Genomic DNA, 26,862 nt, shown 5'->3' on the forward strand with positions numbered 1-26,862 from the left:
ACTGTGTCCAGTACTGGGCGCTGCACTTCAAGAGGGATGTGGCCAGCCTGGAGAGGGTTCAGAGGAGGGCCACCCGCCTGGTGAGAGGGCAGTGGGACAAGACCTATGAGAAGAGACTGAGGGACCTGAACCTGTTCAGCCTCAGCAAGAGGAGGCTGAGGGGGGACCTGGTGGCTGTCTACAAGCTCATCAGGGAAGATCAACAGAAATGGGAAGAGCCCTTTTCTCCCCAGCACCACCTGGGGTGACAAGGAACAATGGATATAAGCTGATGGAGAACAGGTTTAGGTTAGAGACCAGGAGGCAATATTTTACAGTTAGGGTGGTCAAAATTTGGAACTAGCTTCCCAGGGAAGTGGTCCTCACCCCTACCTTGGGCAAATTCAAGGGGAGGTTGGATGATCCCCTGTTCGGGGTCTTGTGAACCCAGCATTCATTCCTGCCTGTGGCAGGGGGTCGGGCTAAATGATCTGATCAGGTCCCTCCTGACCCTAGCTACTATGAAACTATGAAGGTTGGCATTTATAGGTCTCCATAACAACACCGAGTTCTGTAGATCCAGACCATGGCAAAAACCAAAGGGATTGGCTAGTGCTGGGCAGATGGAATATGGCAGCCAGCTCCTTGTTCAGTGGTGAAAGGAAGTTCTCATGTAGAGCTACTCAATATGTCAAATTTCAAAATTTTGGGTCAAAAAGAGGCAGGTTATTTTCAGCTATAATTTGTCCATTCCCCCCCAGCACCCTACAATGCAGCAGAAGGGACAGGGTTAACTTTCCAGGTAACATTAACCTCAAGCTCCAATCTGAGGCAGGCTGGCATGTACCTGTCACATGGATATCCCCCGTGGCTTTGGCAATGCCATTCTTGATTACGCAGGTGTAGGTGGTATTAGCAGTGATGTTGTGCAGAAAGGACACCACCTTCATAGTCACATTCTCTGAGTTCAGCTTGAAGCTGGTGTTGACGACCTCAGAGAGGTTGTTCCCTGTGACATTGGGTGAGGTCCACATAACCACCGGTTGAGGGAACCACCGGGGCGCCTCGCACCGCAGGGTCTCGCCACTGTTGTTGTAATCCACATGCACCTCTGGAGTGCTGAAGGCTGCAGGGAAAACAAAGCCAAGCAGAAGAGGATGGGATGGGAGAAGAGCACTGACCTGTCTAAGTGTCAGGTGGGAAATGCCTGTTCCCCCCTCGTCTACTGTAAACAATATTTCTAGAATCCCTGTTGCTGCAACATCTAAACACTGCATCTAATCTTCCAGAAACTGGAAGTTCAAATACCAGCCCTCATCCTTCTACAACTGGCAGAGTTCCCTGCAGCTAAATGTATGCAGGTCCTTGTACACAGCATCATACAGGACCTTGAAATGAAGCAGCTTGGGGTTACCCGCAAGCTCCCTGCAAGATAATGAGCCACTTGGGGTTACCTGCAAGCTCCCTGAACAACAGATTTTACCAGTTATAGCATGATCCTGTGAGACGAGGCACCTTGTGTGAGAGGAGGAACTAACTACCTGCGCTCCCATGGAAGGAGAAAAAAAAAAAAAAAATCAAAGGCTCAGTGTCTCACAGATTGGCTGTCTGCATATGTTCAAGGTATCCAAGTTGTAGCTGCATTGGTCTACAAGTCCTGATTGCATACGTTCAAGAAACTTGTTACCTACAAACTGGGATCATAGTGCCGAGGTCTGAGGAAGCCCCCAGAGGTTTAACATCCATGCCAAACAACTCCAGAAGCAGCCAACCTTGCCAGAAACTGTCCTGTACTCTAGGGTTTCTCCCAGCACTAACAAATGAAGAAAAGGCAGTTCTATCACCTAGCTGTGTCTGAGATGGGCTTTCTCTGGCTAATGTGAAACGTTCTCAAATACAGCTCATCTGTGCCGAAACAACACACACCTGAAATTTCTCACATCAGAGAAAACCTTCTGAGGAGGTTAAGGTAGCCAAGAATGTGATTTCATTAGAAAGCATGAAAATACTCAGCATTTTGTGTAGCAAAATGTCCACAAAGTCCTTTATCACATTGAACTTCCTATTAAAAATAAATCCTCAAGAAAATGGCATTCAATAAGACTAAAGAGGCAGAGGAGGAGTGGGCATTCACAACTACAGTGAGAACCTCAAGGACCTGGATGATTTACACTGCTAAACTCAGGACTTTTGAAAATGCCACACAACTACTTCTGCCTGGCATCCTTTCTACCATTGCTACAGGTAACTCTTAAGAAAGATCACTGCAAGAGAATGGCTAGAGGGGAGTGTATTTCTGTAGACTCAATTGCCTCATTTCCCATGTGTGAAAGTTTTTCACATAGCAACAAGGGAGAGAAAAAATAGGAATAAAAATAGGATAAAATTGAATAAAAATAGGAAACTGACATTCTAAAGATATGCTTATGCTCTCTTCCTCCCTCTTTCTCTCTCCCTCTCCTGCAGCATCTTATTTATGGCATCACAGATCTCTCCCCACAGCAGGAATGGGGATTCCCAAACTGACCCAAACTGGGTTCCCCACTAGCCCATACCAGGCAGCAGTGGCCAGCTTCTCTGGGTACCTGCTAGGAGCTTTTGCTAGGTACCTGCTTGGGCTCTGCAGGGCCAGGGTAAGCTCTCTGATAAGCTGTCTTCCTCACTGGAGAGTTATACAATTTCCCCGTTCCAGAGAGATCAGGAAAGGTTTCATGGGTATGTCTCTGAGATAAGCCATGAAAGCAGCTTCTAACTGGGTCCCAAGTGGTTGCGCCAGAGACATTTTTAAGAGTGGGTGGTTTCAGGGCCCGTGGTGATTTTGGAAGAACAGCTCCTGAAAAAAATCAGCAATTTTTGGAAGGCAGCTAGGGAAAGAAGGAATGGAGGGCTCAAATTGTGAAAGCTATGGAAGTCTGACATGTTTCTTCACCATTCTCATGCTGACCATCTCAGAGGGTCTCCCAGGGGATACTGCATACTTATCAGCAAAGCATGGCTGTACAGTGTGGAGTGGAGGACTCTGGGAGCCATGACCAGAAGCCACTGCAGTTAGCATGATGGGGACAAGTAGCAATGGCACTGCTCCTGGGCACAAGTAGCAGGAGCAGTGGCTCCAGCTGGCCAGGCTTTGATTTTGAGCAGTGTGCACAGTGCGCTGCCCCACTTATTTTTTGGTGTGCACTTCTTTGATCCCAGGATCTCCATGGGGTCACAAACCCCCCCGTGCTGCATAGTAGCAGTGCGGGGAATACCTGCATGTGTGGTGTGTGGCTCTGCAGATGGGTTTGTGGTGCCTCAGACCGCTTCTCTGGACATCCCATGGAGTGCAATGCTGGTGCTAATGCAGGGATGTAAGCACAGCACACCAGTGACACGTGTTTAGGCCATGTACATGCATTGGACCAGGTTCATAAACATTAGGGCTGGAAGGGACCTCAGAAATTATCGAGTCCAGCCCCCTGAGATGATCATGGGATACCAGATCAAAGGCTTTTTTTAAAATCAAGATATATGACTTCAATCTCTTCTCCCTTGTCCAGGTGATATGTCACCTGGTCATAGAAGGAGATGAGGTTGGTCAAACAAGACCTACCCACGACAAACCCGTGCTGGCTGTCCCTCAGGATGTTGCCATCAGCCAGTTTGTCAAGAATGGTCTCTTTGATATTTTTTTCCAAGAACTTCCCTGGGATAGAGGTCAGGCCAATAGGTCTGTAGTTCCCCGGATCTACTTTCCTCCCTTTCTTGAAGATAGGCACCACATTGGCCTTCTTCCAATCTTCGGGCACTACAGAGTGCCAGGAGTTCTTGAAGAACTGTGCCAGGGGCTGAGCTATGATGCCTGCCAGCTCCTTGAGTACCCTGGGGTGTAAACTGTCTGGGCCAGCTGACTTGAAGGTGTCCAGCCTCTCAAGGTGCTCCTTCACATGGTCTACATTAATGAAGGGTAACAATTCTCCCTCACCCTGGCCATCCCATATCGTATTGAGCAGGGCTGTCCCTTGGGGCTGGTGAAAAACCACATTGAGTTAAGTATGGGCAATGTAATTCTCCAGTGAAAACAATCTTTGACCAGTATCAACCAAATTCAGAGACGACCTAAGCAAATAAAACCCAATTCAGTGGAATTGTATCCATCTTAAGTATAGGCCAACTAAACCACTACAGGAAGAATTAAGCATCCAAAAACTAAAATTTGGATCAAATTCTGAGTGATGAACACATCTGAAAGCCCCATTCCTGGTCAAGTGGCTCATATATAGCAGGCTTATCAGAACAGTTTCAGTTTGTCTTGGCTTTTCATTGCTCTATGTTCACTAGGAACAAAAACAAGTGCAAACAAGCATTCAGTTTTATTTTCCTCGCTTGAGTGTGCAAAAGAGGAAGATCAAACTGAACAAATTAGCAAGGATCAAAGTTTGTCGAACTGAATGCTGTTTGAAGAAGAAAGAAAAATCAAATGGAACTGGGTACACTGGGCAAGTCTACATGAAACACTAACTGCGCAGTCGCCTAATAGTAGCATGCTGGGCAAAAACCACGCTAAAAAGTTACTGCACAGTAATATTAGGCTCCTGCACAGTAAACATCACTAAAAGCCTGTGCTCCGGTGCTACTGCACAGTAGTGCAAGTTACTGCGCATTGATTTAGTACTTGGTTAGCCAAAAACTAAACTTAATGTTCAGTAACTACAGCTCATTAGTGAACATGTAGACACACTCACTCAAGGATATTTTTTGATCAGACTGACAGCAGTGTTTCGTGTAAGATCCAGCAGAATGCTAACATACAGAAACAGTATCCTTTACCACAGAACCATGCCTGTTAAGCTGGAATTTGGCAGATGCAACCCTGCATGCATTTTAAAGGTTTATTTTTATCTTTTACATAGATTATGTATGAGCCTGAAGATGTCACCAAAGTGTGCCAGATTTTGAAAACATGGTCATTTTAGTCAGGTGTCTTCAAAACGCCCTGTTTGATTAACTCAAAACCAGACTTGAAAACTGTTCTCTGGCAAAGTGAGGGCACCAGAAAGAAATCCTAGCTAGCTGTCCTAATTTCTGAGAAAGTTAGGAAGGAAAAAAGACAATCAAATTAGTAATGGAAAAACAGAAATTCTGTGGGATGAGTATTATGCTTAAAGCTACAAATTATCCCAGTACTACTTGCAATCATTTTCCATTTTCTTTCTGAAAACATTTGTATGCATTTAACTTGCAACCGGCTTTTGTCAACATTTTTATGACTATAACAAGTTTTATATGGAATAAAGTTCTTGTGATAGCAAAGATTCACACAGCTACTTGCTAATGCATGGGTTTACATCAGAAGGATTTGCATGACTTTCTTTAAAATGCCTTAGATAGTTCTGATCATCTAATTCCTTTTATTTTTAGCATGTCAGTCATCCACTATGGAGTAGAAATGATACCCCATGATGAGTGACCAGCTACACTGAGCATATAGTGAATAGTTGAGAAAAATAGTCATGATACAACAACTTATTAGCACAAGGGTTAAAAATCATTATTTCTTATTTTGAATAATGAACAAATTAGCAAGGATCAAAGTTTATGGAAAACCTGCAAGCAGGAAGAGAGCTACATTTGCTATAACTTGTTATAAGTATCTCACCCAGCTTTAGTTATAACCTTAATTATGGAGAGAAAATGCTGTCTTTCCATAATTAATAAAGTAATAATTATTATGAAACAGCCACCTGGATTCCTATGAAAACTGTATCAGACAGATGGTCCAATTCTATAAATAATTATAAACTGGATCATTTCATAGTCAAGCAAGTAAATGAGAAAAACATGAACATATGCATCCTCCATGGAGAAAAATCAAAGCAGGACAATAAACTAATTTCCTCGCCCTGGACAAAGATGTAGAAAAAGAGGGGAGTCTCTGAACCTTTCTGAAATCTCTGGAAAAACTCTGACAGCCTTTTCTCATGTTTAATTTCCTACCCACAGAACATCAAACTGTTTCATTGTCACGCGTTACAAGAGACACTTTGATCTAAAAAAGATGACATTTCAACCAGTGCTATATAGTAGCTGCCCTTAAAAGATTTAAAATATAAAAAATGGACTATATCATCTATTTACTATGCCACATAACATAAAAATCATAATACGAGAATGCAGTAGCTCCAGGCAATGACATTCAAAATAAAATGTCATTATTCCCCTAAATGAAAATTTTCTCAACCCCCAAAAATATACTGTTTGGAAATTTTCTTTAAAAAAAAAAATCAATAAGATTTTGCAAGCAATTTAGACATGGGTAGATCGAAGACTTTGAAAAGGGAGGTGCTGATGTTGTGGTACTTCATCACAAATAACATTGTTTGACAGTCAAACAGAAACTAAAAGCTTTACTAAAATGTCAGAGGTCTAGCACTACATTACTCAGGTTAAAATCAAAACAAAAAAATGTAACTTTACTGGAAGGTATGCTAATTTGCTGGATTATATATAAAGTTTAAAAAATACAAAAAAACTAGGCAAAAAACCTCAAAACAGTTAAAAGAGATTGCTTCACTAGTCCTGCCGTCACTATAGTTAAATCTTAATCAGATCTGTAAAATAAAATCCAGCCTTCTTGACAGTACCTTCAATATTTCACTGTCAGTCATTTCTATACCCGAGTTAATATTACCACGTGTGAATTAAGGTTTTATGCTAGATTAAAAAAAAAAATTTTGGCAGAGTTGTGGAATAGAAGGAAGACATACAAGAAAGGATCATTTGAACAGTGGAACATCAAGACCATTGAAAAGGAGTGAGGGTCATTAACACCTTTGGAGCGGAGAGAGATTAGTAGGAATGAGGCAGATTATAGTGAGCCACTAAGTCAATTGACTCCGTCAGTGTTGCTTGACTAGAAATGCTACTGTGGCCCCAGGCAGTTGCTTTGAAAGTCTGGGTGGAGCAGGAATCAAATGGGGTATAGCTGCACCACTGCACGCACCCTGGATCTGCTCCTGGACCCAGGATTTATTGAAGACAGTTTTTCCCAACCAAATGGTCTTTCAGTAAAAGTGTCCTGTCCAGCTCCTGTTGGGAGTGGGACAGCTGATGAGGGTGAATAGTCTTCACTGAGAGTGGAGCTGGGGCTGTAACCAAGCTGAATTGTACAGCTTGGTTTGAGTGATGCCTGTCTGCCTTGGCCAGTGTCCTCAAAAAACAGACTCCCTGGAAAAGCTGTCTTCAGGTAGCTTCCCTCGCCAGGTTTTCCTCACCTCCAGTTTTATACTCCAGCACTGCCTCTCCATTCCCTTTGGATGTGGTCACAGAGCAGCGGTAGGTGCCAGCATCAGACAGCTGCACATCTCTGAGCATCAGGGATGCATTCCCACTAATCACCTGCTCTGCAAAAACCGCCGTGCGGCCCTGGAAAGCCTTGCCCTGGCTCTGCAGCTGGTCCTTGCCATCTCGGTACTCGTGGACCAGCCCAGCAACACCATCCTTTACCCACTGAATTACAACATTGCCGAGTTTGATGTCAGGCTCAAATGTGCAGCCCAAGATGCTGTTCTCTCCAATGTTCCCAGCAGAGGTCAAAGCAGTGACGCTGATGGAGTGTCTACCTGCAACAAGAAAGCACAGATCCAGTGGCAGAGCCAGGAAAACATGGGGGTGCAAAGAACAGTAGCAGCAAGCCAGGACTCTGGAATCATTCACAGGCCTCTGCTGAGCAAAGACCTATGAATACAGAGGCAGGAATACCCCTTGTTGTTATTTTTTTAAACAAAACTTTGTACAAAACACCTGTGGGGTGCCTATGTGACATCCCGCTCCATTCTTAATAGTAGTTTCTAGCAAAAGAATAAGGTAAGAACTTTTATCAGCATCACAAAACCCCACAATCTTTCCTTGTCCAGTTACTTTTGAGGGGCAGGTTAGATTTTTTCTTACTTTCTCTTTTCAAGCAGCTGATATATATAGGGTTTGAATTATACTCTGACTCTTGGAGGGGTCTGCAGCGGTGCTAGCCAGAGGCAAGAAGGAGCTGCTGTCTCCACCTGAGCTGCTTAGAAAGGTGTGGGGTGGACTGGGGGCTCTTGTCTCTTATGGGGGGGGGGGCTCAGCCTCCGAGTCCCCCCCCTCATATTTCAAACCCTGGTTATATAAATGACCTTTGAAAGAAGCTCCTGTTTGTTAGCACCACTCTCTATATTCCTCAGAAAAGAATGGGTGTTTATAAAAAGACTAGCCAATTGCCCGTCAAGATTGACAGGGGCTAGGGGACAGACGGAGACAGAGCACCACCACCCAGTGCCCCATGGTGCTGCCGATCTGCCTCTGGCCCCATGAGCCAGAGTGAGTCACTAACTAGAGGCCTGTGCCTTCCAGGACAAAACTCCTCTCTTCCCTTTGGCTCACCTACAAGCCCCCAAGCCAGACTGCCTATAGCCCAGGGATGAAACAAGAAGAGAAGGGAGGAGACTGGATTTAAGTGACAGGAATGATGTTGCCCAGGAACTAAGAAGGCAGGTTCAGAAGGCAAGAGAACAGAAGTCTGGTCTCAGACAATTAAGCACTTCTGTCTTCTTCATCATTGTCAGTCTTACATTAGCTTCTGCTAGAGACCACAAATGACTCCAGGAGTTGTCCACAGACTCCCAGAGGATGGGAATATACTTGAGACAGAAAAGAAATGATAGTGGAAGGGAACAGACAGGCTGAAATAGGTAAGAAGAGAATGGGGAGCAGTGTAGCTCAGGGGTGGAGCAGTCCCACTCCTGCTGTGAAGCCATTGGGTGGGACAGACTAAATGATTTCAGCCCCTGTGTTCAGTGGTAGGTAAGACGAGTGAACATCTCTCATCATGAATGGACTATGTGCAACCCTGACAGTATCTGGGCCATGCAATCCAAGAAATTTGCCAAAGGACTGATTCCAAATGAAGGGATGAAGGACTGGCTTGACAGAGTCTGTGTCTGCATGTGTGAGAGAAGCACCCAACATCCCACAGAAGCAGATGGAAAAGGCATGAAAGATGCAAAGAGTCAGAGACATCCTCATAGTATAACTCTGAGAAAAAAGTCAAGGGAAAGAGTTTTTTGGGTCAAGTGCTGCCTGGCAAGAGGCATGAACCCAACAGCAAAGAAACTGTCTTGGATTCCTGCTGTAGTCAGAAAAAACAGGCTTTACATACATCCTAATTAGTAAGCTGGATTTAATTTTTTTTTTAAATGAACAGAGGATCAGCTCCTTCTCCTTAACAGGAATAAACCATAACAACCCCCGCCCCTGCAAAAAATCCTAATTGCTTTTGTAAAAGTAGCAAGAATTGAAAAAGGAAAGAGGTAGAAGGAAATCTAGAAGAATGATATGAAGTAGAAAACAGTCTGAGAAACAATATGGTGGTATATGTGGCTGTGGAAAGGGGAATAAGTAGACAGCAGACTTGAAATGAGAAGAATAAAAACACATCAACAAAGTCAATTTTAGCAGTGTTTACACAGTGAAATGCCTATATACCAAATGATAAACAACAATAAAAAAATGGAATCAAAGGTGCTCTTGAAATAGGGGAGAATCGGAAACTTGCTTCAGGTTGCAGCTCTCACTGGTTATCCAACACAACTGGTTCACACTATTCCTCTGCCGCCTCCTTATTTCTTGCACAGGACTGAACTTGTGAACCAGACTGGCAGTCAGATGCAGACAAGGATCATGTTCTCCAACAAGTACCTTGTCCCATTGCTTAGGCTCCAGTTGCCTGGAGGACAATGTCCCACCCTGGTAGACTGTGGCCTGGCCTCAGCAATAAATGCTTTTGTCCTCCCACATCTGGACTACGTCAAGACAGTGTATCTGGCAAGCACCATCAGCCCCCAGAAAACCCTGCCACATGCAGAATATGGCAGCATGTCTCTCCTGCCATGCTGGCCACTGTAAGCTGGTCAAACCTGTGCTGTACATTCACCAGTAGCTGCCCACAGAGCTTCAAATCAAGTTCAAAAGTCTCAGCAACAGCATGAACCTACAACACCTGAAAACCTACCCAAAGAACTAAAGAAAGGAGAAAGAGTGACCCACACGAGGGATGCCTATTGTGTCTCTAAACGCAGTCCTAGGAGGCAGGGAGATAGTTTAGCAATAACAGCAGCACAGACCATGCACAGTACAGACAAATGGACCCCCTTTGCCCTGCTTCATTCTGACCCTACTTCCAACTTCCCTGTGGTCCAGGGCAGTAGTTCTCATGCCCTGCTTCCCCCAGACCTCACCTGCTGTTCCATAGCCCACTGCCAGCCCCCTTCGTCTCTTCCTCCTACCCCCAGGTACAGCTTAACAGCCCCTCTCCCTGCCCCTGGCTGCTCTAGGCAAGCTAGATGCAGCACAGGAAGCTGCAGAACTGTAGGCACGAGGCTGCACTTGGAGAATTGTCTCCACCTTCCAACAGACCTCATCAGCACTGACCACCAACAGCACCAACAAGGCCACCATCAGCACTGCACTAAAGCAGCTCTGCAGCTGGTCATGGCAAAGCCTGTGTGCAGAGAGAAGCTCAGTGCCAGGAATGTTTTGTAGAAGGGAAGGAAGTGGAAGTCATCAGCCCTTGTGGCCCACCTGCCATGACATCAACCCACAATCCAGCTGAGAACTGCTGCTCTGGGGGGAAAGCGCAGGGGACCACAACCCAGAGACCATCAACTCACATTTTGCTGCTCCAGCTGCTGATTGTGTCTTTCTCCACTCACATCACCCTGTACTCCACTGAGAGGTTACACAGGGCCACTTACAACAGAGCTAGGAATAGAATCCATCCCTCTAATTCATCAGGACAAAGCTTCTGGCTTTTAGCCACTGTGCCTCTTGGGAAGATGCTTCTGGATGTCTGTGCTTGGCTTTGCTGCCTGTAAAATGGGACTTCCTGTACATTCCTGTTCTAGGTGATATGCATCCTTCAGTGCCTGAGCCGCAGGGCTTGCCACCTCCCTGTACCAGTGATTGTAGTTATTCCTTTAACTTCAGTGGTGCAAATGATGGTGCTGATGGTCCTGATTCAAATCCTCGTGGGTTCCCTGGCCTGGGAAATGGTACCACAGTTTCCTTTTCCCAAAATCCAGCAAGTTACATAAAAGTCAAGTGGAGGTGTAGCAGCACAGCTCCACATCCAGGGTGGCCATCACCTGGGGCAGTGTTGGCTCCTGCAATCAGCTGCCACTCCAGTAACAACGTTTGTGCCTTGTACAAAGGTGGCGCCAAAGCTGCTGCCCTCATTACCCCTCACCTCAGCTATACTACTGAAGTCGAGCTTTGTTAAAAAGAATGATGCAAAGCAAAACCCCAAAGCCAGGACATGCCACAATAAAAGCAGTTAGTATAAGCTTATTTCAGCTGCCCTGGCCCTATGAATTACAATACAGCTTTTAGTAACACAGTGACAAGATGGGGTGTTTTTGTCGCTGCAGGACTCCTTCCTCCATGACTGCACAGGATAGGGAAACTGAGACAGGTAATATGCCAGGGGCCACTCAGTGTTCCTGTGGCAAAGCCCGGGTTGGATTTCAGGGTCCCTTGGGGCTCAGTTGAAGGTGTCCAAAAATCCCAGCACTGAAACAATCTGACATGGGCAAAGAGCCTGAATATTCAATGAAGAAAACTTGCAGGTCTGCAAGCAGCTTTCAGCTTGTTGGATGGCTACCTGGTAGCACATGTGGGATGTGCTGATGCTTGTGCTAGAACTAAAGCCTGGAGCTTTTTGGTTAATGGGTTTTGTCCCTCTGCTCAGGATCACAGGATCAGACTGGTCACTACATTTGGTGTCAGGAAGGAATTTCACCCCATGATCAGAGTGGCATGGACTGTGGGACTTTTGCCTCTCTCTGTAGCTGGAGGCATGGCCCTCTTCCTTCGATCTCTGGAGTGCATTTAACAACCCTTGCAATAGCAGGACACGAGCAGTACATCATCCCTCCACTTTACCTGTGGCAGGTTAGAGTGCTCCTGGTGTCTTCAGGCAATACACCTTGCCGCTGTGCAACAGAGTTGTTTGTGGAGTGTCAGGAACAGGTTAGATGCATGGGATGGTTTAGGCAGGGTTGATTCTGCCTCAAGTAAAGGACTGGACTAGATGACCCCTGGAGGTCCCTTGCAGCCCTGCTTTCTATAATTCTATACATTTTCAAAGCCTTCAATAAAACGCAACAGGCATTTTAGAGAGAAGAAACAGTGACATCAGCTAACCCAGGCCACCACTTACCTGAAACTCCAAAGCCGATGATCAGTGCAATCACTGCTGCGAGAATTAGGGTGACGGTGATCGTGCTGTTTAAAAAAAAAAAAGGATGCGAGAGATTATTTCACAGCTTTCTCTCCTCTGCCTCCCACACCTGCAGGGGTGGGGGAGCTGTAGGGCTAAAGTGAGATGCATTGGCAGAGCTGAGGTAGCAGCAAGCTGGGCTGGCCGGTTCCAAGGTGCATTAGTAGAGCTCTGGGGGTATTCAGGCCTAGACCATTCAACCAGGAAAGGCAGCCTTACTTTATTTACTAACAGTGCTTCTAGTGGCCAGCATGCCTCGTGAGTGGCAGCACTGTGAGCGGGGTCCATTCACCTCCCTGCAACAGTCCCTTCCAGTGCCTCAGGCAACCCTGCCAGCACCATTCTGCCCTGGACGGAGCAAAGCAAGTTTCGTTGCAGGCCTGTGTGAAACTGCCACTCAAACCAATGTGCATGCACAACCCTGCGAAGCACAGCCCAGTTTTGCTGGGTTGTTACACAGCAAATAGCATGGTGCAGGACTGAGCACTGTCAGTCTCTTGTTTCCAGTCTCGTGCTGAAAAGCCATATGTGTGTCACACTTGAGAGCCACAGCCCCTAACGCTCTGAGTTCAACCAATCTTGCACACTTACCTAGTTCAGACTCTCTCAGTACACGGCTGGGAAATCATCAAGAAAAACCCCGTATGCTGGTGAGGATTCGGTGAGGAGAGGTTCTGCCCTCTAGTATCAAGCCAGTGTCCCAGTACCATGCTAGAGGATGAGTCCTCCAGCAGCACATTTATCACATGATTAACACAAGTCACGCAATAAATTGCAACATGCTGTCATTGTGGCTGTCCTTGTCAGGTGGTATTGATGAAGTTGCAGGGACTGCAGTCTCAGCAAAAGTCCACACATGCTACACATGCTAGCAATTTAGGACACAGTAGAATGGCAAACCATCAACAAAGATGTTGCACGTTTAATGGCTCCCTGTAACAGGACTCCCTCCCCAGTGCCATCTTCTTGGTCATCCACACCTTATGTGGGGCGCCCTTGGAATCCTTCTGTCCCGCTGTAATCTCGGCTGCCACGTCTTGTTGGAACTTATTATGAGAGCGGGAGACTGCCTATTCTATTGGGTACGGTGAGGTCTCTCCTAGAATGGCCTGACCCCTTTTTATTCTAGCTAGGCCTCCTCATCCAAACCCACCACACAGGGTTTAACTCCGAGGCTCTAGCTTTTCCTTCAAGTGCCTGGAGGCTCATGGCCCCCTTTTCTGCTCCCTTCTGGAGCACAGTCCTCCCTGTCCCAGGGGCACGGGTGCCAGCCCCACAGCAAGGGGCCACCAGTTCAAAACCAGGGGTGACCCGCCAGTCCTGACAACAACACAAAACCCCTCCTATACACATATATAAACACACTTGCACACCCCCACCCCCAGGTGCACCAGGCATCCCTGGCTTTTTAAGCTCATCCTTCTAGTGCCAGGGTTCATCTCATCCCAAACTGCGCCCTCACTGGCACAAGGACTGTGGCCCCCCAAAAAGGTGCGCCCTCACTGGCACTGGGGTCTGTGCCCCCAAAAGCTGTGCCCTCACTGGCACCAGGGTTCCCACTCCGGAGTGGGTTATCAAAAATGAGGCCTCCTCCATCCCCTAATAGCCTCACCCAAACCTCCGGAAGTAAACAGCAAACACAAAACTCAAGCCCCTAGGCTATAACATAAACTTCTGCCACTTGGCTAAAACATCACTCGAGCCACCCCTAAGGGAACTCCATCCCTCACCCGTTCTCTTCTCTTTTACTGCTCCAGCAGAGCTCCTTCCCCTGCAGCTGCCAGCAGGGAACCCTCCCCTGGCTCTAGCCCTGGGGTTTAAATGGGAGCCAGGCCCTGCCCCTTCTGGTCAGCTGACCGCTAACAGGTATGAGTCACTGGCTCCCTCCAGTTGCCCTAGCAACCAGCACCTGGGCTCCCTCCTCATTGCTCCCAAGAGTAGCAGGTACCTTAGTGACCTGCTACACTCCCCAATACAGGGCTCCCTGCATACTCATACCTTTAAAGGTGTGCTGTGCTGTGCAGCCCAGCATGGGAGAACTGGTTCCTTGATGCTGGGCTGCATGATGGGCTTTTCAACTTGCTGGCACACAGACCTTCAAAGTCACAGACTCCCCACATGCTGGAAATTTGAAAGAGCACTGTGGGAAGTGTGACATCAGGGACCAGGTTCCCAATACTGGGCTCTCTGCCCACTGGCAATTGTGCAATTGGGGTCTGAAGAATGTTATCCTTGATCTCAAAAATCCCACATTCTTCCAGGCACGTCTGGCATGGCAAGACCCCTAATTTTGGGGATTCAAGATAAGATCCCTCAGCTCCCATTGCATAGCTAAATTATCATCTGCCAGGTGCCTGAGACACTGTACCAAAAGCCTGTCTGCTTTATCTGTCCTCTCTCACCACCAGCTACAGAGTCCGGCCTAGTTCCTCAGTTAGCCACATGCCATGGAGAGGGGAGCTGGAAAAACCAGGCTCTTGACAGTCTCATCCCAGATACCCAAGAGGTCAAGTTTTCACTGCTGAGAACCAGAGCCAGAGGGCACTATCCAGTTGGTCAACCTCTCCTGAGTAGTGTGGGAGGTCATAGATCAGAAAAGGGGAGGAGGAGAATGGGCATTGCAAAAGTCCTGCCCTTGCTCACTTAGCTTTCCTATATCACTCTCTTCTTTCTTTCCTCATCTCAGTCCTTATGCCCAGCAGGAAGTACTGATGACATACATGGTCGCCCTCAGACCGTCTGGTATGTGTCAGGGTTTCAGAATTAGAGAACATGTTGAAATTCTACAATACTTCAATGCCATCTTACTGCAAACTGTAAGCTGGGGCCCCACCCACCCCTTCTCTCCCAGGCCATGGGTGCAGACTCAGGGACCTGGATCGATAGACAGGTGGTCTGGCCCCTGCTTTGCACAATGCTTTTGTTCTAATAAGCACTTGACAGCAACATTGATCCTCACACACCCAAGGACTCCTAAAGTCCTACAGCTGCTAATCCAGGACATCCTTATTTCTGAAGGGAAGTAAGAGAAAACCTGGACTAACTCACCGTGTGTTGAGATTCTGTAGAAAGTTACCAATTGCCAGCAGCAATTTCCCCTGAAGAGCCAAGAAAAGGTGACTGTGTGCATTTCCGGCTGCTTTGCCTATGAGCAATCTCTCTACTTTGACCTCAGAGGCCAACGTAATTCTGGGCAAATCTGTCTTTTTCTCCTTCAGGACAAAGCCACTAACTGACCTCACAAGCTCCTTTGTAGCCACATACACACAGCTGAGGCCTTCTGGGAGGACTGGCATCTACTGTCAGTCATTTGCATGCTACTGTGGAGTGTGGTCACTTGCCCATGATTACTGTAGCCCACCCACCAGAGGGGTTTCAAGAGGGGAAATGGTACTGGTCAGGCAGCTATACTGGCAGAATTTCAACTGCAAGTGGAAGCCATGGTTCCTCCTTCCCTTTCTTCCCCACGCCCCTCTTCACCGATGTCCCATGCTGCCATAAAACTTCCTCTGAAATGACATGGTACAGAGGTGGCCATGGCATGAAGGCTCAGGACGGTCATGTTGTTCAAGGCCAAACGTCTTCAGGCCCATGCCAGGTCCCTTTGGGAAGTTTGCTGTGGGACTGGAGATTGTGCCTGATGATGGAGAACCTCAAACGATTCAGAGCTGGGGCCTCAGGTGATCAAGTACTATAATAGCTGCTTGCTTATTCAAATTAGAGCTGCATCATCTCTGCATTTTGCTTTCCTTCCATCAAGATGCCATATATCCCTGCTTCTGTTCACCTGGGCCCTGGCTCCTTGGTGTTCATTCATTCATTCTTCACGTTAGAGAAGACTTCAGCAGCCATTTCACTGCTTCAGGCTTCTGGCAACTCAGAAGACCCACTTAACTCTGTACTCCCTCTTCACTCCTGCTGGGGGTCTTCAGTGCCTGGCAAGTAAACCTCAGCTCCGTAAGGCAAACTCTTTTTGAAGGATGTTAGGCTGCAATTGCTTTCCTTTGCTTCCCTTGCTGGGGAGGATGAAGTCATGGAGTATGATGATTCCCCCTCATGCCATTGCTAGATTGGCTCTTTGCCATGTTAAGACAGACACTTGATTGGGATGGTTTAGATATGGATGATCCTGCCTTGAGCAAGGGGTTGGACTAGATGACCTCCTCAGGTCCCTTCCAGGGACCTAGCTTTCTATGATTGTATGACTCACCTCTTTCTACATTCTCTGTGTATGGAAAAGCAGCTGACTCCTGAGTTGCAGATATGTGAGTATCTCTTCAAGAGGAAGACAAACCGATCGCCTGAATTTCAGCCAGCATCACCCAGCATACAGCCCCCAGTGGCTCCAAGCAGTCATGTCCCCAAATAACATGATCAAAGGATTCTGACTGTTATTTATGGTCCAAAGAGCTCCAACAGATTCCAGCTGTTTACCTCTGGGTTGTTTGTAGGGTCGGTGGAGGGACTGGCCTATCACCAAGGAAGGGAGTTGGTTTCCTGTAATTGTTTTCCTGGCAGGTATGTAAAACCTCTGTTGATATGTTACTGGAATGTGCAATATATAGACATAGCTGTACCATGGCGTCACACCTGGACCAAGTAAAAGACCTGAGTCAGACATACTAATGAATAAATAAAGGCAGCATTCAAAACACCACCCATTTTTAGGTAGTCAAATTTCTGTGTGATAGTTTCAGATGACTCTTTTAAAGGTCAGAAAAAAATGTCCTCAGATTTCATCGTGTCCTTCCATGTATTTCACTGAATAATGAACCAGGATTATCACATGATTTTCCATCCTTCTCTCAAGGTTCAGTCATTGACCAACCCTAAAAACAGGAGGCTAGACTAGATGAACCTTAACCTGGTGGCTCAATGACAGGGTTAGAGCTGGGTTGGCAGCTCTAGACAGTCAGATGAGATGGACCATTGATCTGACCCAGGCCAATGTCAGGTGTTGGGGCATTAGATTGAGAATACCATCCAGCACCTGGGGCTGATGGCTTGATCTGGTGTGAGGAATGACAGACTAGCTGCAGTGGCTCGACTGGAATAGAAATCATACTAAAAGATTTGTATATTTACGGTGGTAAAGCTACAGTGAGCATTTCTGAACACAGTGTACCACTTGAGAGGTTTTTAAGTCAAATATTTATAGAAAGAAGTCTAGATCTTTAAATCAAATTGCATGTCTTTCCTAAAGACAGGGTCCAGTTAAATCCTGGGTATGACACAGGAATGACTAGGTGAAATTCCACAGCCTGCATTACATAAGAGGTCAGACAAGAGGAATGAAATGGCATCTTTTGCCTTAAAACCTATTTAAGACCAAGGGAATCATCACTGGGTGTTTTGGCACCAATTTTAACACCACCTTCATTAACAACATGCATGTTTCTGAAAATCCCCATCTCCCTAACAGGCAGAAAGTCAACTCTACAGCACCATACTCAAGGCAGTCTTTCAGGCATCTCTGGTGAATTCTTTCAGCATTCAGACACTGTTCGTGCAAGTTCTTACCTCTGTAACTATGAAGATCCTATCATGTCAAGAGTTGCATTCTGCAGTCAAGTATTTTCATAAGGGCTGGAAGAAATTAACTTTGCTGTGGACATACTAAATTAAGAAAATCCACTTTATTGGCACAATGACTACAGCAGTCTCAGACGCCAGTCATTCTTTTGCCATTGTTAAAATTATGACTTTGAATAATCTGTATTATACATACACAGAAATCTAAAATTAATTCAATGGTACTACTACTTGCATACTGTTTTGACTCCTCCCTTCTTATCCATGTTATGAAGTGGTTCAAGTGGATGGATTGCCCTCTGAAAGGGAAATGTATTTTTGGTACAGATCCATGTTGGAATGATGGATTCCAGAGCCTCATTTGTTTACTCAGAAAAATATGGTCTTATCTGTGTATTAGGAAAAATATCTCTTGTAAGCTCATTGCTGACACCGTTTTTATCTGATAGGTTCCACAGCTGGGATATTCATCTCTGAAAATATTCAAAACTGATTATGAATGAAAACTGTAAACTAAGTTTTGTAAGTTTTGTGAAGTGTAGTAGTGACTGCAGAGAGATTTCTCTTTTTTCTGCCTTGTATGAGAATCAAACGTCTTCAGGTCCACCAGGTCTTGATGTGATGTGATGTGATGTGATGTGATGTGGTGCGGTGCTCAGACCATGCCCAGTCCAGAGTTACAAACAACATGCATCATGTTCCTTGACCTTTCCAGAGCCATACACTTCTTGAAATGGAAGGTCTCTTTTGTCCCAGGGTGGCCCACTCCTTATCATGCAAGGCCCCCACAACTTGAGCCCATGAGGATAGGCAACTCTCGCTTCAGGCCTACCTCACAGCCGAAACCTTGAAGACTCAGGCTGAGTGAATCCAGGATGCCAGCTCCCACACTGGCCCTTTAAGGGTCACCGTTGGCACCAAAGCTCACCAAAGCCAATAACCAGTCATTGGGCCAAGCTGTGGTTTTTACTTATGTGTATGGCAGATGGAGTCTAAGCATGTGACCATCTACATCCTCAAACCCCACCAACAACTGTGAGGAATATCAGTAACCCACACCCATGATCTCTACCAAGACTTTGCCTAAGCTCTTAGATTTGGCACAGATGCCCACCCAGTACTGATGTCACACCATCAAAACCTTCAGCCCCCAAAGAGCCTCTAGACCACTTCCATGACAGTGACCTTCCTACACGTACATTGTGATTTGAAATAGCCAGCTCAGACGGTGAGACCACCAACTGCTTGCTCAAGATCCAACAAGTTAAACTAAAGGTCATGATTACCTTCCTCGTCAGTCTGGGATCTCTGGGTCCAGGGAATAGCATGCATGAAGCATCTCAAGTTGTGCCTAAAAAGACAAAAGAGAAAGCCATCCTGCCCAGGACTTTGACTACTACTCCCGGTATCTTAGTCTCAGCCCCACAGTTACCTCAGCTGTCCTGAAGAAAGCTACAGGGTCCAAATATCTGCACCCCACCTCTGCTGACAGAGAAGGCCGAAAACTAGGGCTGCTTATGCACACGTTCATTTGCATTTTAATAAGAACGCTCTAGCTTCGCCTCAATGTCACATGTATTTAGCCCTTGCACATTTGAAAATGGCCATGGGGGCACTTTATCTAAACCTCATTAAATGAGCTTTAGATAAAGCATCCCGTGGCCATTTTAAAAGATGTAGGGGCTTAATATATGTGATTGTGAGCCATTTTAATTAAAACGCTGTCCAGGAATTACTTTAATTAAAATGCCCCCTGCCCCCAAGCATGTGTATAGGCAGCCTAGACGCTTTGGTCAGAAAGGTGTAAACCTTGGGCTCTTTGGGCAAGTTGGTAACCACGGGGGTTACTAGGTGACGGAGGGGCACAACTTGTTTCTCCCATTTGTACCTGGCTTTTGAGTACAGATCAGGCATAGCTGAGACTAATTCTCTCTTTTACCTCTCCACTTACCTGCAGTTGGGAATATTTAGAGGTCAGGGGATATACCAGACTCAGATCCAAGGTTTGGATAAGTGTCTCTGAGCTAAGCAAGGGACAGGCCAGGCCTCACTCACCCATTCAGCTAAGGCAGAGGACAGACATGTCACTGCTACAATCTTAAAACATCATTTCACTTTGGTGCTCAGGGAGCGCACACAGTGCCTCTCACTGCTCACCATCCAGCTCTGTCACCCTTGCCCGCACTGATCAGTCCCTCACTCCAGGAACCATCTGGATTAAATCAGCAGCCATGGGGATCAATAGAGGAGTCAGGTGGTGCTCAGTGTGTGCCAAGGAATCCAACCCTCAGGACTCAACAACCCAACCTTCTGGTTGATCCAAGATGGTAACTCCCACCCTAGCCAATGTAGGCTGAATGTGGCAAGTCCCTCCAAGCCAGGCACTCACCCTCTTTTGCTGCATTAACACCTTCTTCCCTCATTAGCTACTTTGGCTTCTCTGGAGTTAAACCAGAAGTGAAATCCTTGCAGCAGCACAATCTAGGCCTTTGTGACTCACTGAACCTGCCTGTACCATGAAGATAACACTGACCTGCCACACAATGATGTTGTGAGGATTAATTAATGCTAGACTGTGATGGTATGTACATCCTCAAGCAATGGGCACCTGCACTAAGCTAGGGTTAGCCTTGGAGGCATAAGTGACTCATCCACATGCCACCCTGCCCTCTTATCCATCCTTCCCCTGCTTCATCCTTGCTCTCAAGGGATAATAATTCACTCCTGTCCCCTGCAGTAAACTGTGACCCATCTTTAATGGCTGATTCAGCTTCTCCAGCCAGAGTTGGAGGCAGGAGGGCAGGTGTGGAAAACTGCTCTCCATTCCTTTCCCAGGTGCCTGCTGTGGGGAGGGAATTAGCAGACAAATACTCCTTTGTCTACTCATTCTGGGCAGCCCTGCACAGGGCAGGTAGTCTGGATCTAGCTCTATCTTACTTGGTTAAAACCAAATCCATTGGAGAGGACCTTGCCTTTATCTCAGCCTTAAGGAAGGGCTAGCATGCAGTTGAAGGTTTTGTCCTCCTTTTAAGCCTCCTGGCTCTGAGAAGCATCGCAATTAATTACTGCTACATGTGAATCACTTGAAGCCACTGCTACATGTGAATCACTGCCTTCTCCAGTAGCTCAAGTGAGCAAAAAGAACTGATAAAACAAACCACTTGTGAGTTGTGTCCAAAAGATTAAAAATGTTGGTTGTCTCAGCTTTGGGTCCCTACCTTGAGATGTGCCTTTAAGGGGACTTGATTTTCAGAAACTCCTGAGAACCAACCCTCTGTAAAACTAGCCAGTCCCCCTTAGGGCATGCTCAGCTGGGTATCCTAAAATCATTAGTTACATATAAAGTTTTGTTCTGGGATCCTTTACCCTTCCATAACTCATCTGGAACCCCCTGGTAAGAAGGTGTGACCTACCACAGGGTGTTATATTGCTCCTTGATATGTTGTGCAGCAACTCAAGTTTTAAAGAAAACAGCATAGTAGTCCATTTCATATATAATCTTTCCTATTGAATTTAAACAGATTTGTGGCAATCATGAGTCCAGTGCACTGAGGAACCTCAGACGGTCTCAGCAGTTCATTTGCAGTCTGCTTTCTGTATTGACTGCAGAGCCCTGCTTCTCAATGAGGGAGCCCCCAGTTTCCATGATCATCAGGGCCATCCCCTGTTTCTCCTGCTGCTTCAGTTAAATGTTACTGTCCAGACAAGACAGATATTCAGCCAATGCAAAAATTGTGATAATCTGAAAGAATCAAGTGGTGGGTGTTCACTTGTCATACCCATCAGCTACTGCTACTCTGACAAAACCAGTCAGGCTGGTTGCAGATGGTCAGTCAGGAGGACCACACATCTAAGAGTAACAGAGCTGCTTGCTACCTATATTCCAAATGCAAAAAAAAATAAAAATAAAAATAAAGGGCCCATTTAACATTCATAATACATGTTGTCATTAGATCTCATGATACTGTATTGCCATTTTCACAGTTTACTAAGAAATTGGTGCACTCTGCCAGGAGCATCTTGGCAAGGCACTTCACAGTACAACAATGACCATATCTACTTGAATCTAAGACAAGTATTGCCTCCCCCATTCAGAATTGGTTGGGGGGGATGGGGGACTGGGACCCTAATCTTAGATTCAAGTACAGACCAGGCAAGCAACTGCTGTGGCTCCAGACAGGGCCAGGGTGGATCATGCAGCACATAGGTGGTACATGGAAAAGGGGTGCAGTGGGGTGGGAGCATGGAGGAAAGGGTAGTTGGGGGATTGCAGGGGAAGGGACATGCAAAAGAAGGTGATTGTGGGGAAGGGGTGCAGGGGTAGGGTCTCGTGGAGCATGGGAAAAGGGTGCAGGGAAAGGTGAGGACAGAGCATGGGGAGCATAGCGCTGGGGCAAATGTGGGGGAAAAGGTATGCAGTGCGGAGAACACAGGAAAAAGGTGCACAAGTGTGGGGAGAGCACAGGTGAAGGGATGTGCAGATCAAGTCGAGTGCGGGGAAAGGGACACGGAGTATGGGGGAAGTGGAATGTGGAGTGAGAGAAGCATAGGGAAGGTGTGCAGGGAAGGGACATGCAGTGTAAGGGGAGCACAGAGAAAGGGACACACAGAGCAGGGGCAGTGCAGGAAAGGGGTATGTGGAGCTGTGGGGCAGCTGCTGCAGCTCTGACCTCAACTGCAACCCCAACCCTGACTGGGGTTGGAGGCTGAAGCCAGAGCCAACACTACTGCCTGGCCCAGCAGCGTGCTCCAGCCCCTAGCAGACAGAGCAGGAGCAGCTGCAAATGTAAGGGGGGTGGGGCAGGCACAAGAGGGGAACAAGTGGTAGGACGGGGAAGGCACTGGGACAGGCTTGTGGGTGGGAACTAGTGGCAAGTTGAGGGCAAGAGCATGGAAAAAGGTGCTGGCTTCCTAGCTGCTGCTTTCTCTGCCACTACTTTCCCTGTGGCAGTGGTGGGAGGGATGACTTTAAGATAGCCCTCCAATAACTAGATTCTAGACATGGCAAATGTGAACAAATTTATAATTTTCCATGTTTAAAATCTAATAATTGAGGTGTCTTAAATTCAGAGTCATCTTAGATTTGGGTGAATACAGGAGTATTACTACTTAGCACAGGAGAGAACCCTGTACCTCATTTAAAGAATAAAGAAAGTATAACAAGAAAAAAGGGGTTTCATTCTCCCACACATGGCATTCTGCTGCTGCGGCTTGTTCAAAAGACTGTAGTACCAGTCTGATTATTCCTAATAACTCAACAGAAGAGATACCAGCATAGCTCTGCCACTGTGCCTTTATCCTGAGAGCCCACAGCAAGGGAGAAGGAGAAAGTTAGGGGTGTTTTTGTGACACTGGCACCTGGTCACTAGAAACCAGTCTGTGTCCTCCAGCTCATTTGATGTCCTGGAGCCCACCAACCAGCAACCTGGTGGAAACTGTTTCAGTGACTCTTGACCTGGATACCAGGTGCCCCACACGAGAGACCAGAGACCATGTGTTATTTTAATTTTGGCTTCACCAACACAGCCAAAAGAAGATCAAATTATTGAACAAAGACATGCTATCATTTTCCTCCCCTTCCAGCTCCTAATCTGTGCAGCTGTTATGTAGGAGTGAACAGGTGTGCTGCAACTAAGACACTACACATGGCACGTGTATAGGCTGTACATTGCCTTCTACAGTTTCTTAGACTTGCGGAGCTTTGCCCAGCTCTTGCATGCTGACAGCTGACATTCAGAGCTTTTCCAAAGTCATTCACATTCTTTTAGCTGCATGCAGGTAGGAGATATTACAATCCAGATGTGTGGACTTCACTGGGAACTGCTCTTCACTGTTGCTGTAATGGGTAACTAGCATTAGGGTTCTAGAAGCATGCATGTCCCAGTTTAAGCCGCAGAGTCTACTGCTTATAAATGCCAAGCCAGCTGTCTGCATACTTGCCAAACTCAAGCAACCCCAGTAAACATGGTATTGAGGCAAACAGCAGATAACTTCCCTCTCAAAAGCGGCACAACAGCCAAAAATGCCAGAGAAGCCCACCCCTCTGTGCATATAGCAATTCCCTTCCATGTCTCCAAAAGCAGATAAAGGCTGTACCGTACCTCCAGAAAATGACCTGACCCTGGGAAGCCATGGTAACAGGATCACTTCAGACAGCACTTCACACTGTGCCGAGTGCTGGAAAAACCAACACAGTATGCAGACCTGCCTCCTTCCCTGTAAGACGCATTCTTCAGGGTGCTCTGCTTAAATAGCTGGACTCCGCAAAGGAGTGGTGACTCCCAGTAGCGCAAACTGCGGTATGAGGAAGCCATGGGGACACAAGCAGGTTTCCCATCAGGCATGGTCAACAGCAATGAGGCTTATGTTAGTCATCACTAAATGAGGGACAGTGCTGACCCCTGTATTAAGGTTGCTCAATGATTGCAATTATGAACACATTTTCAACATGCTGATGTGTCTTTTTAGAGTTCCAGTGCCTCCACAATCTGCACCATGGGTCTGATATGAGAGCAGGTCAACCCTGGGGCCTGAAAGAGGTTTTTAGCTTCTTAATGCAACTCTGGTCAGCCCTTTCCTTTTTTGTGTCCTTCTGACAAGATATTTAGCAGAATTTGCAGATTCATTGGAATCTGACAGGCTGCATCATCCGTTCTTCTGTTTTGGCCTTGAATTTGCAACCTCTGGGCTGTCAACTGTGCACCTTGGCCCCCACCAAAGTCAGTGATGGCCCTATTGCAAGCTTTTCAAAAAATCACCATAAGAGGTCTTCATTACAGTCAATAGGGTTATTGTCTTAGGGATACCCCCCTAAGCTTTTGTGGCTCTCTCTCAGACCTTGGTCAACCCAGAGCATTCTCCCTAGTTTCTGTCATGCTGAAGCAGCACATGGATTGCTAAGATCCGTAGGTTTCATCATAGGAAGGGTGGATTGGACAAGTACTCCCCTCCTGATCCCTAACTCTTCCTCCCCCACCCCTCCCCACCCTCCTTCTAGGGAGTCGAAATGCAAAAGCCAAGACTTGCCTGCTTACTGCTGTTTTTCTTCACTTCCTGTCCCCGGACCAAACCATTCCTTGTCTTTGGGCAGTCTTCATCTCGTAAGTTATTTTTGGGCTTTAAAAAATTGGAATTTGGCCTGAAGGAGCTAAAAAGCAGGAGGAGAACCAGGCATAAGTCATCAGGAAAGGCCAAGGGATGGCAGGGCTTCACAAAGTGAGTGGCAGTATCAAAGGTAACCAGCATCTCAAGGAAGACGAGGGTGGAGAATTGGGCCTTGAAACTGGACCAGAAAGAGGTTATTAGAGGCCTTGGAGGTTGCTGGAGTCCTCTGCAGCTCCTGTTCTTTCATCCCTGGTCCACAACTTCTCTCCAGACCTGAGGGGGAGGTATTATGTAAGCTCCCCGAGGCATTTTTTGGCTTGAGGGGCATGGAATAGAGACCCCTGGCAGCTCCTCTCCCAAGGCCTGGGGCGGGCACGTGAAGACACTCCCTTGCCAGCCATGCTCCTTCTCAGCTCTCATCAGTGTTGAGCGGGAAGGAGGGAGCGAGATAAGGAAGAACTAGATTTGCTCACGAAAGAAAAGAGGGCATCAGGACAGATACTGTTGGAAAGTGTGTAGGCCTGTTTGTTCAAGCTCCAAACCTCATACTCCTCCCTGCTCCCGGAAGCACTCCTTGAGGACTGCCAGCCCCGCGGGTGGTCTGCCTCTGAACTCCATCCTGAAAACAGCTGTCTACACTCGCACTCCGGGCCATGCAATTGGCACTGTTGCGGGATCTGCTCATTTTGAGCCTGTAAACATGCACATTTTCCTGTTTTTATCATTTATGTGCATACTCAGCTGGACTTGTCTGTGATGCCTTGAGCCATCCCTTCTAGCACTTTTTAAACAGTACACATCTTTGTCCCCGAGGCAGGCCTGTGCCTTCACTTTCTAGGCAAGGACCCTGATGGAGAGGGGGAAGAGGCAGCAGCACAGAGCCTTCCTCTGCACACCTCCCACACCCTGGAACAACTCCAGGTTTTTTTGCCTAATGCCACATCCTCCCTTCCCTCTCCACCCAGTAGTTTCACCTGCCCCCAACCAGTCTCCTTTAGATTGGTGAGTCCTCCAGCTTCACTGGAGGAGTATCTTTACTCCTTCAGTTGGCTGACTCCGTAAACTCCTCCGCCAGCCGTGATTGTAACCTGAAATCCCCTGCTAAGGGCTTCCACACCCTCCATCTCCCTGCTGTAAAACCACCAAGCTCTTTCAGCTGCTACCCCCTGCTTAATTTGCCAGTTGTAGCCTCCTCCCTCTCCTCCCCAACCACAGCCATGCTCCACACCCCTTTGAGAGTTCCCTAGCCCAGCGTTTCTCAACCTGTGGGTCACGACCCAAAAGTGGGTAGCAAGAATATATGAAACGGTTGTGAACAAACTTGAAAAATAGATTCTCCTTTAAAGGAGAAAAACATGGGAAGCCGTGGCTTTTCCCTTGCAAGCTGGCAGAGCTCCAGTCTGCAAGGGCCTGCTTGGGGTGGTGCATGCCACACATACACCACCCCCACACACACACTCTATGCCCCACACACTGTGGGGCTGGGGACAGTGGGTCGGCAGTGACGGGTGCTAGGTCGGGACTGGCCATCAATGTTTACAAACAGGTCTTGGTACAAAAAAGGTTGAGAACCATTGCCCTAGTCCACAACCACATTCACTCCACATCAGCACTATACCTAGATTCCTGGTGGCCCCAGGCAAAATTTTAGTATTGGGACCCCCTTCATCAGATAATGATAATAGTAATTGGACAACAGAAAAAGTTACCATTTTAGGGCCCCCTTTCTGTCTGGTCCCTGGGCGGCCATCTGATTCATCCATGCCCATGTCCGGCCCTGCTCCACATCTGCTTTGTTACTCCCACTACAGCAAGAGAAGTTCATTGCTCACTGTTATACTTCATCTCTGCTGAAAATTTATTTCCCCACAGTTATATTTGCTCCCCCTCCCCACATGAAGCCTAGTGGGCGAGAACGACTAGCTCTCCTTTACCCTAACCCTGCTTTACCCTCCTTA

At 46.9% G+C, this 26,862-nt stretch overlaps 1 protein-coding gene across 1 annotated transcript in view; it reads right to left on the reverse strand.

Annotated features, from left to right (window-relative positions):
* Positions 1-24,164, reverse strand: part of VTCN1 (V-set domain containing T cell activation inhibitor 1) — a 30,680-nt gene extending 6,516 nt beyond the window's left edge. The window contains exons 1-4 of the mRNA XM_019527696.1: positions 23,902-24,164; positions 12,209-12,273; positions 7,233-7,580; positions 827-1,105 (exon numbers count right to left, since the gene is read on the reverse strand). Of these exons, the coding sequence (XP_019383241.1) occupies positions 827-1,105; positions 7,233-7,580; positions 12,209-12,273; positions 23,902-23,933 (724 nt within the window). The 5' untranslated portion in view covers positions 23,934-24,164. The remainder of the gene's footprint in view (positions 1-826; positions 1,106-7,232; positions 7,581-12,208; positions 12,274-23,901) is intronic.
* Positions 24,165-26,862: the final 2,698 nt, after the last annotated feature.

Source organism: Gavialis gangeticus, unplaced genomic scaffold, assembly GCF_001723915.1.
Source record: "Gavialis gangeticus isolate Ggan-Ray unplaced genomic scaffold, GavGan_comp1, whole genome shotgun sequence".
NCBI lineage: Eukaryota > Metazoa > Chordata > Crocodylia > Gavialidae > Gavialis > Gavialis gangeticus.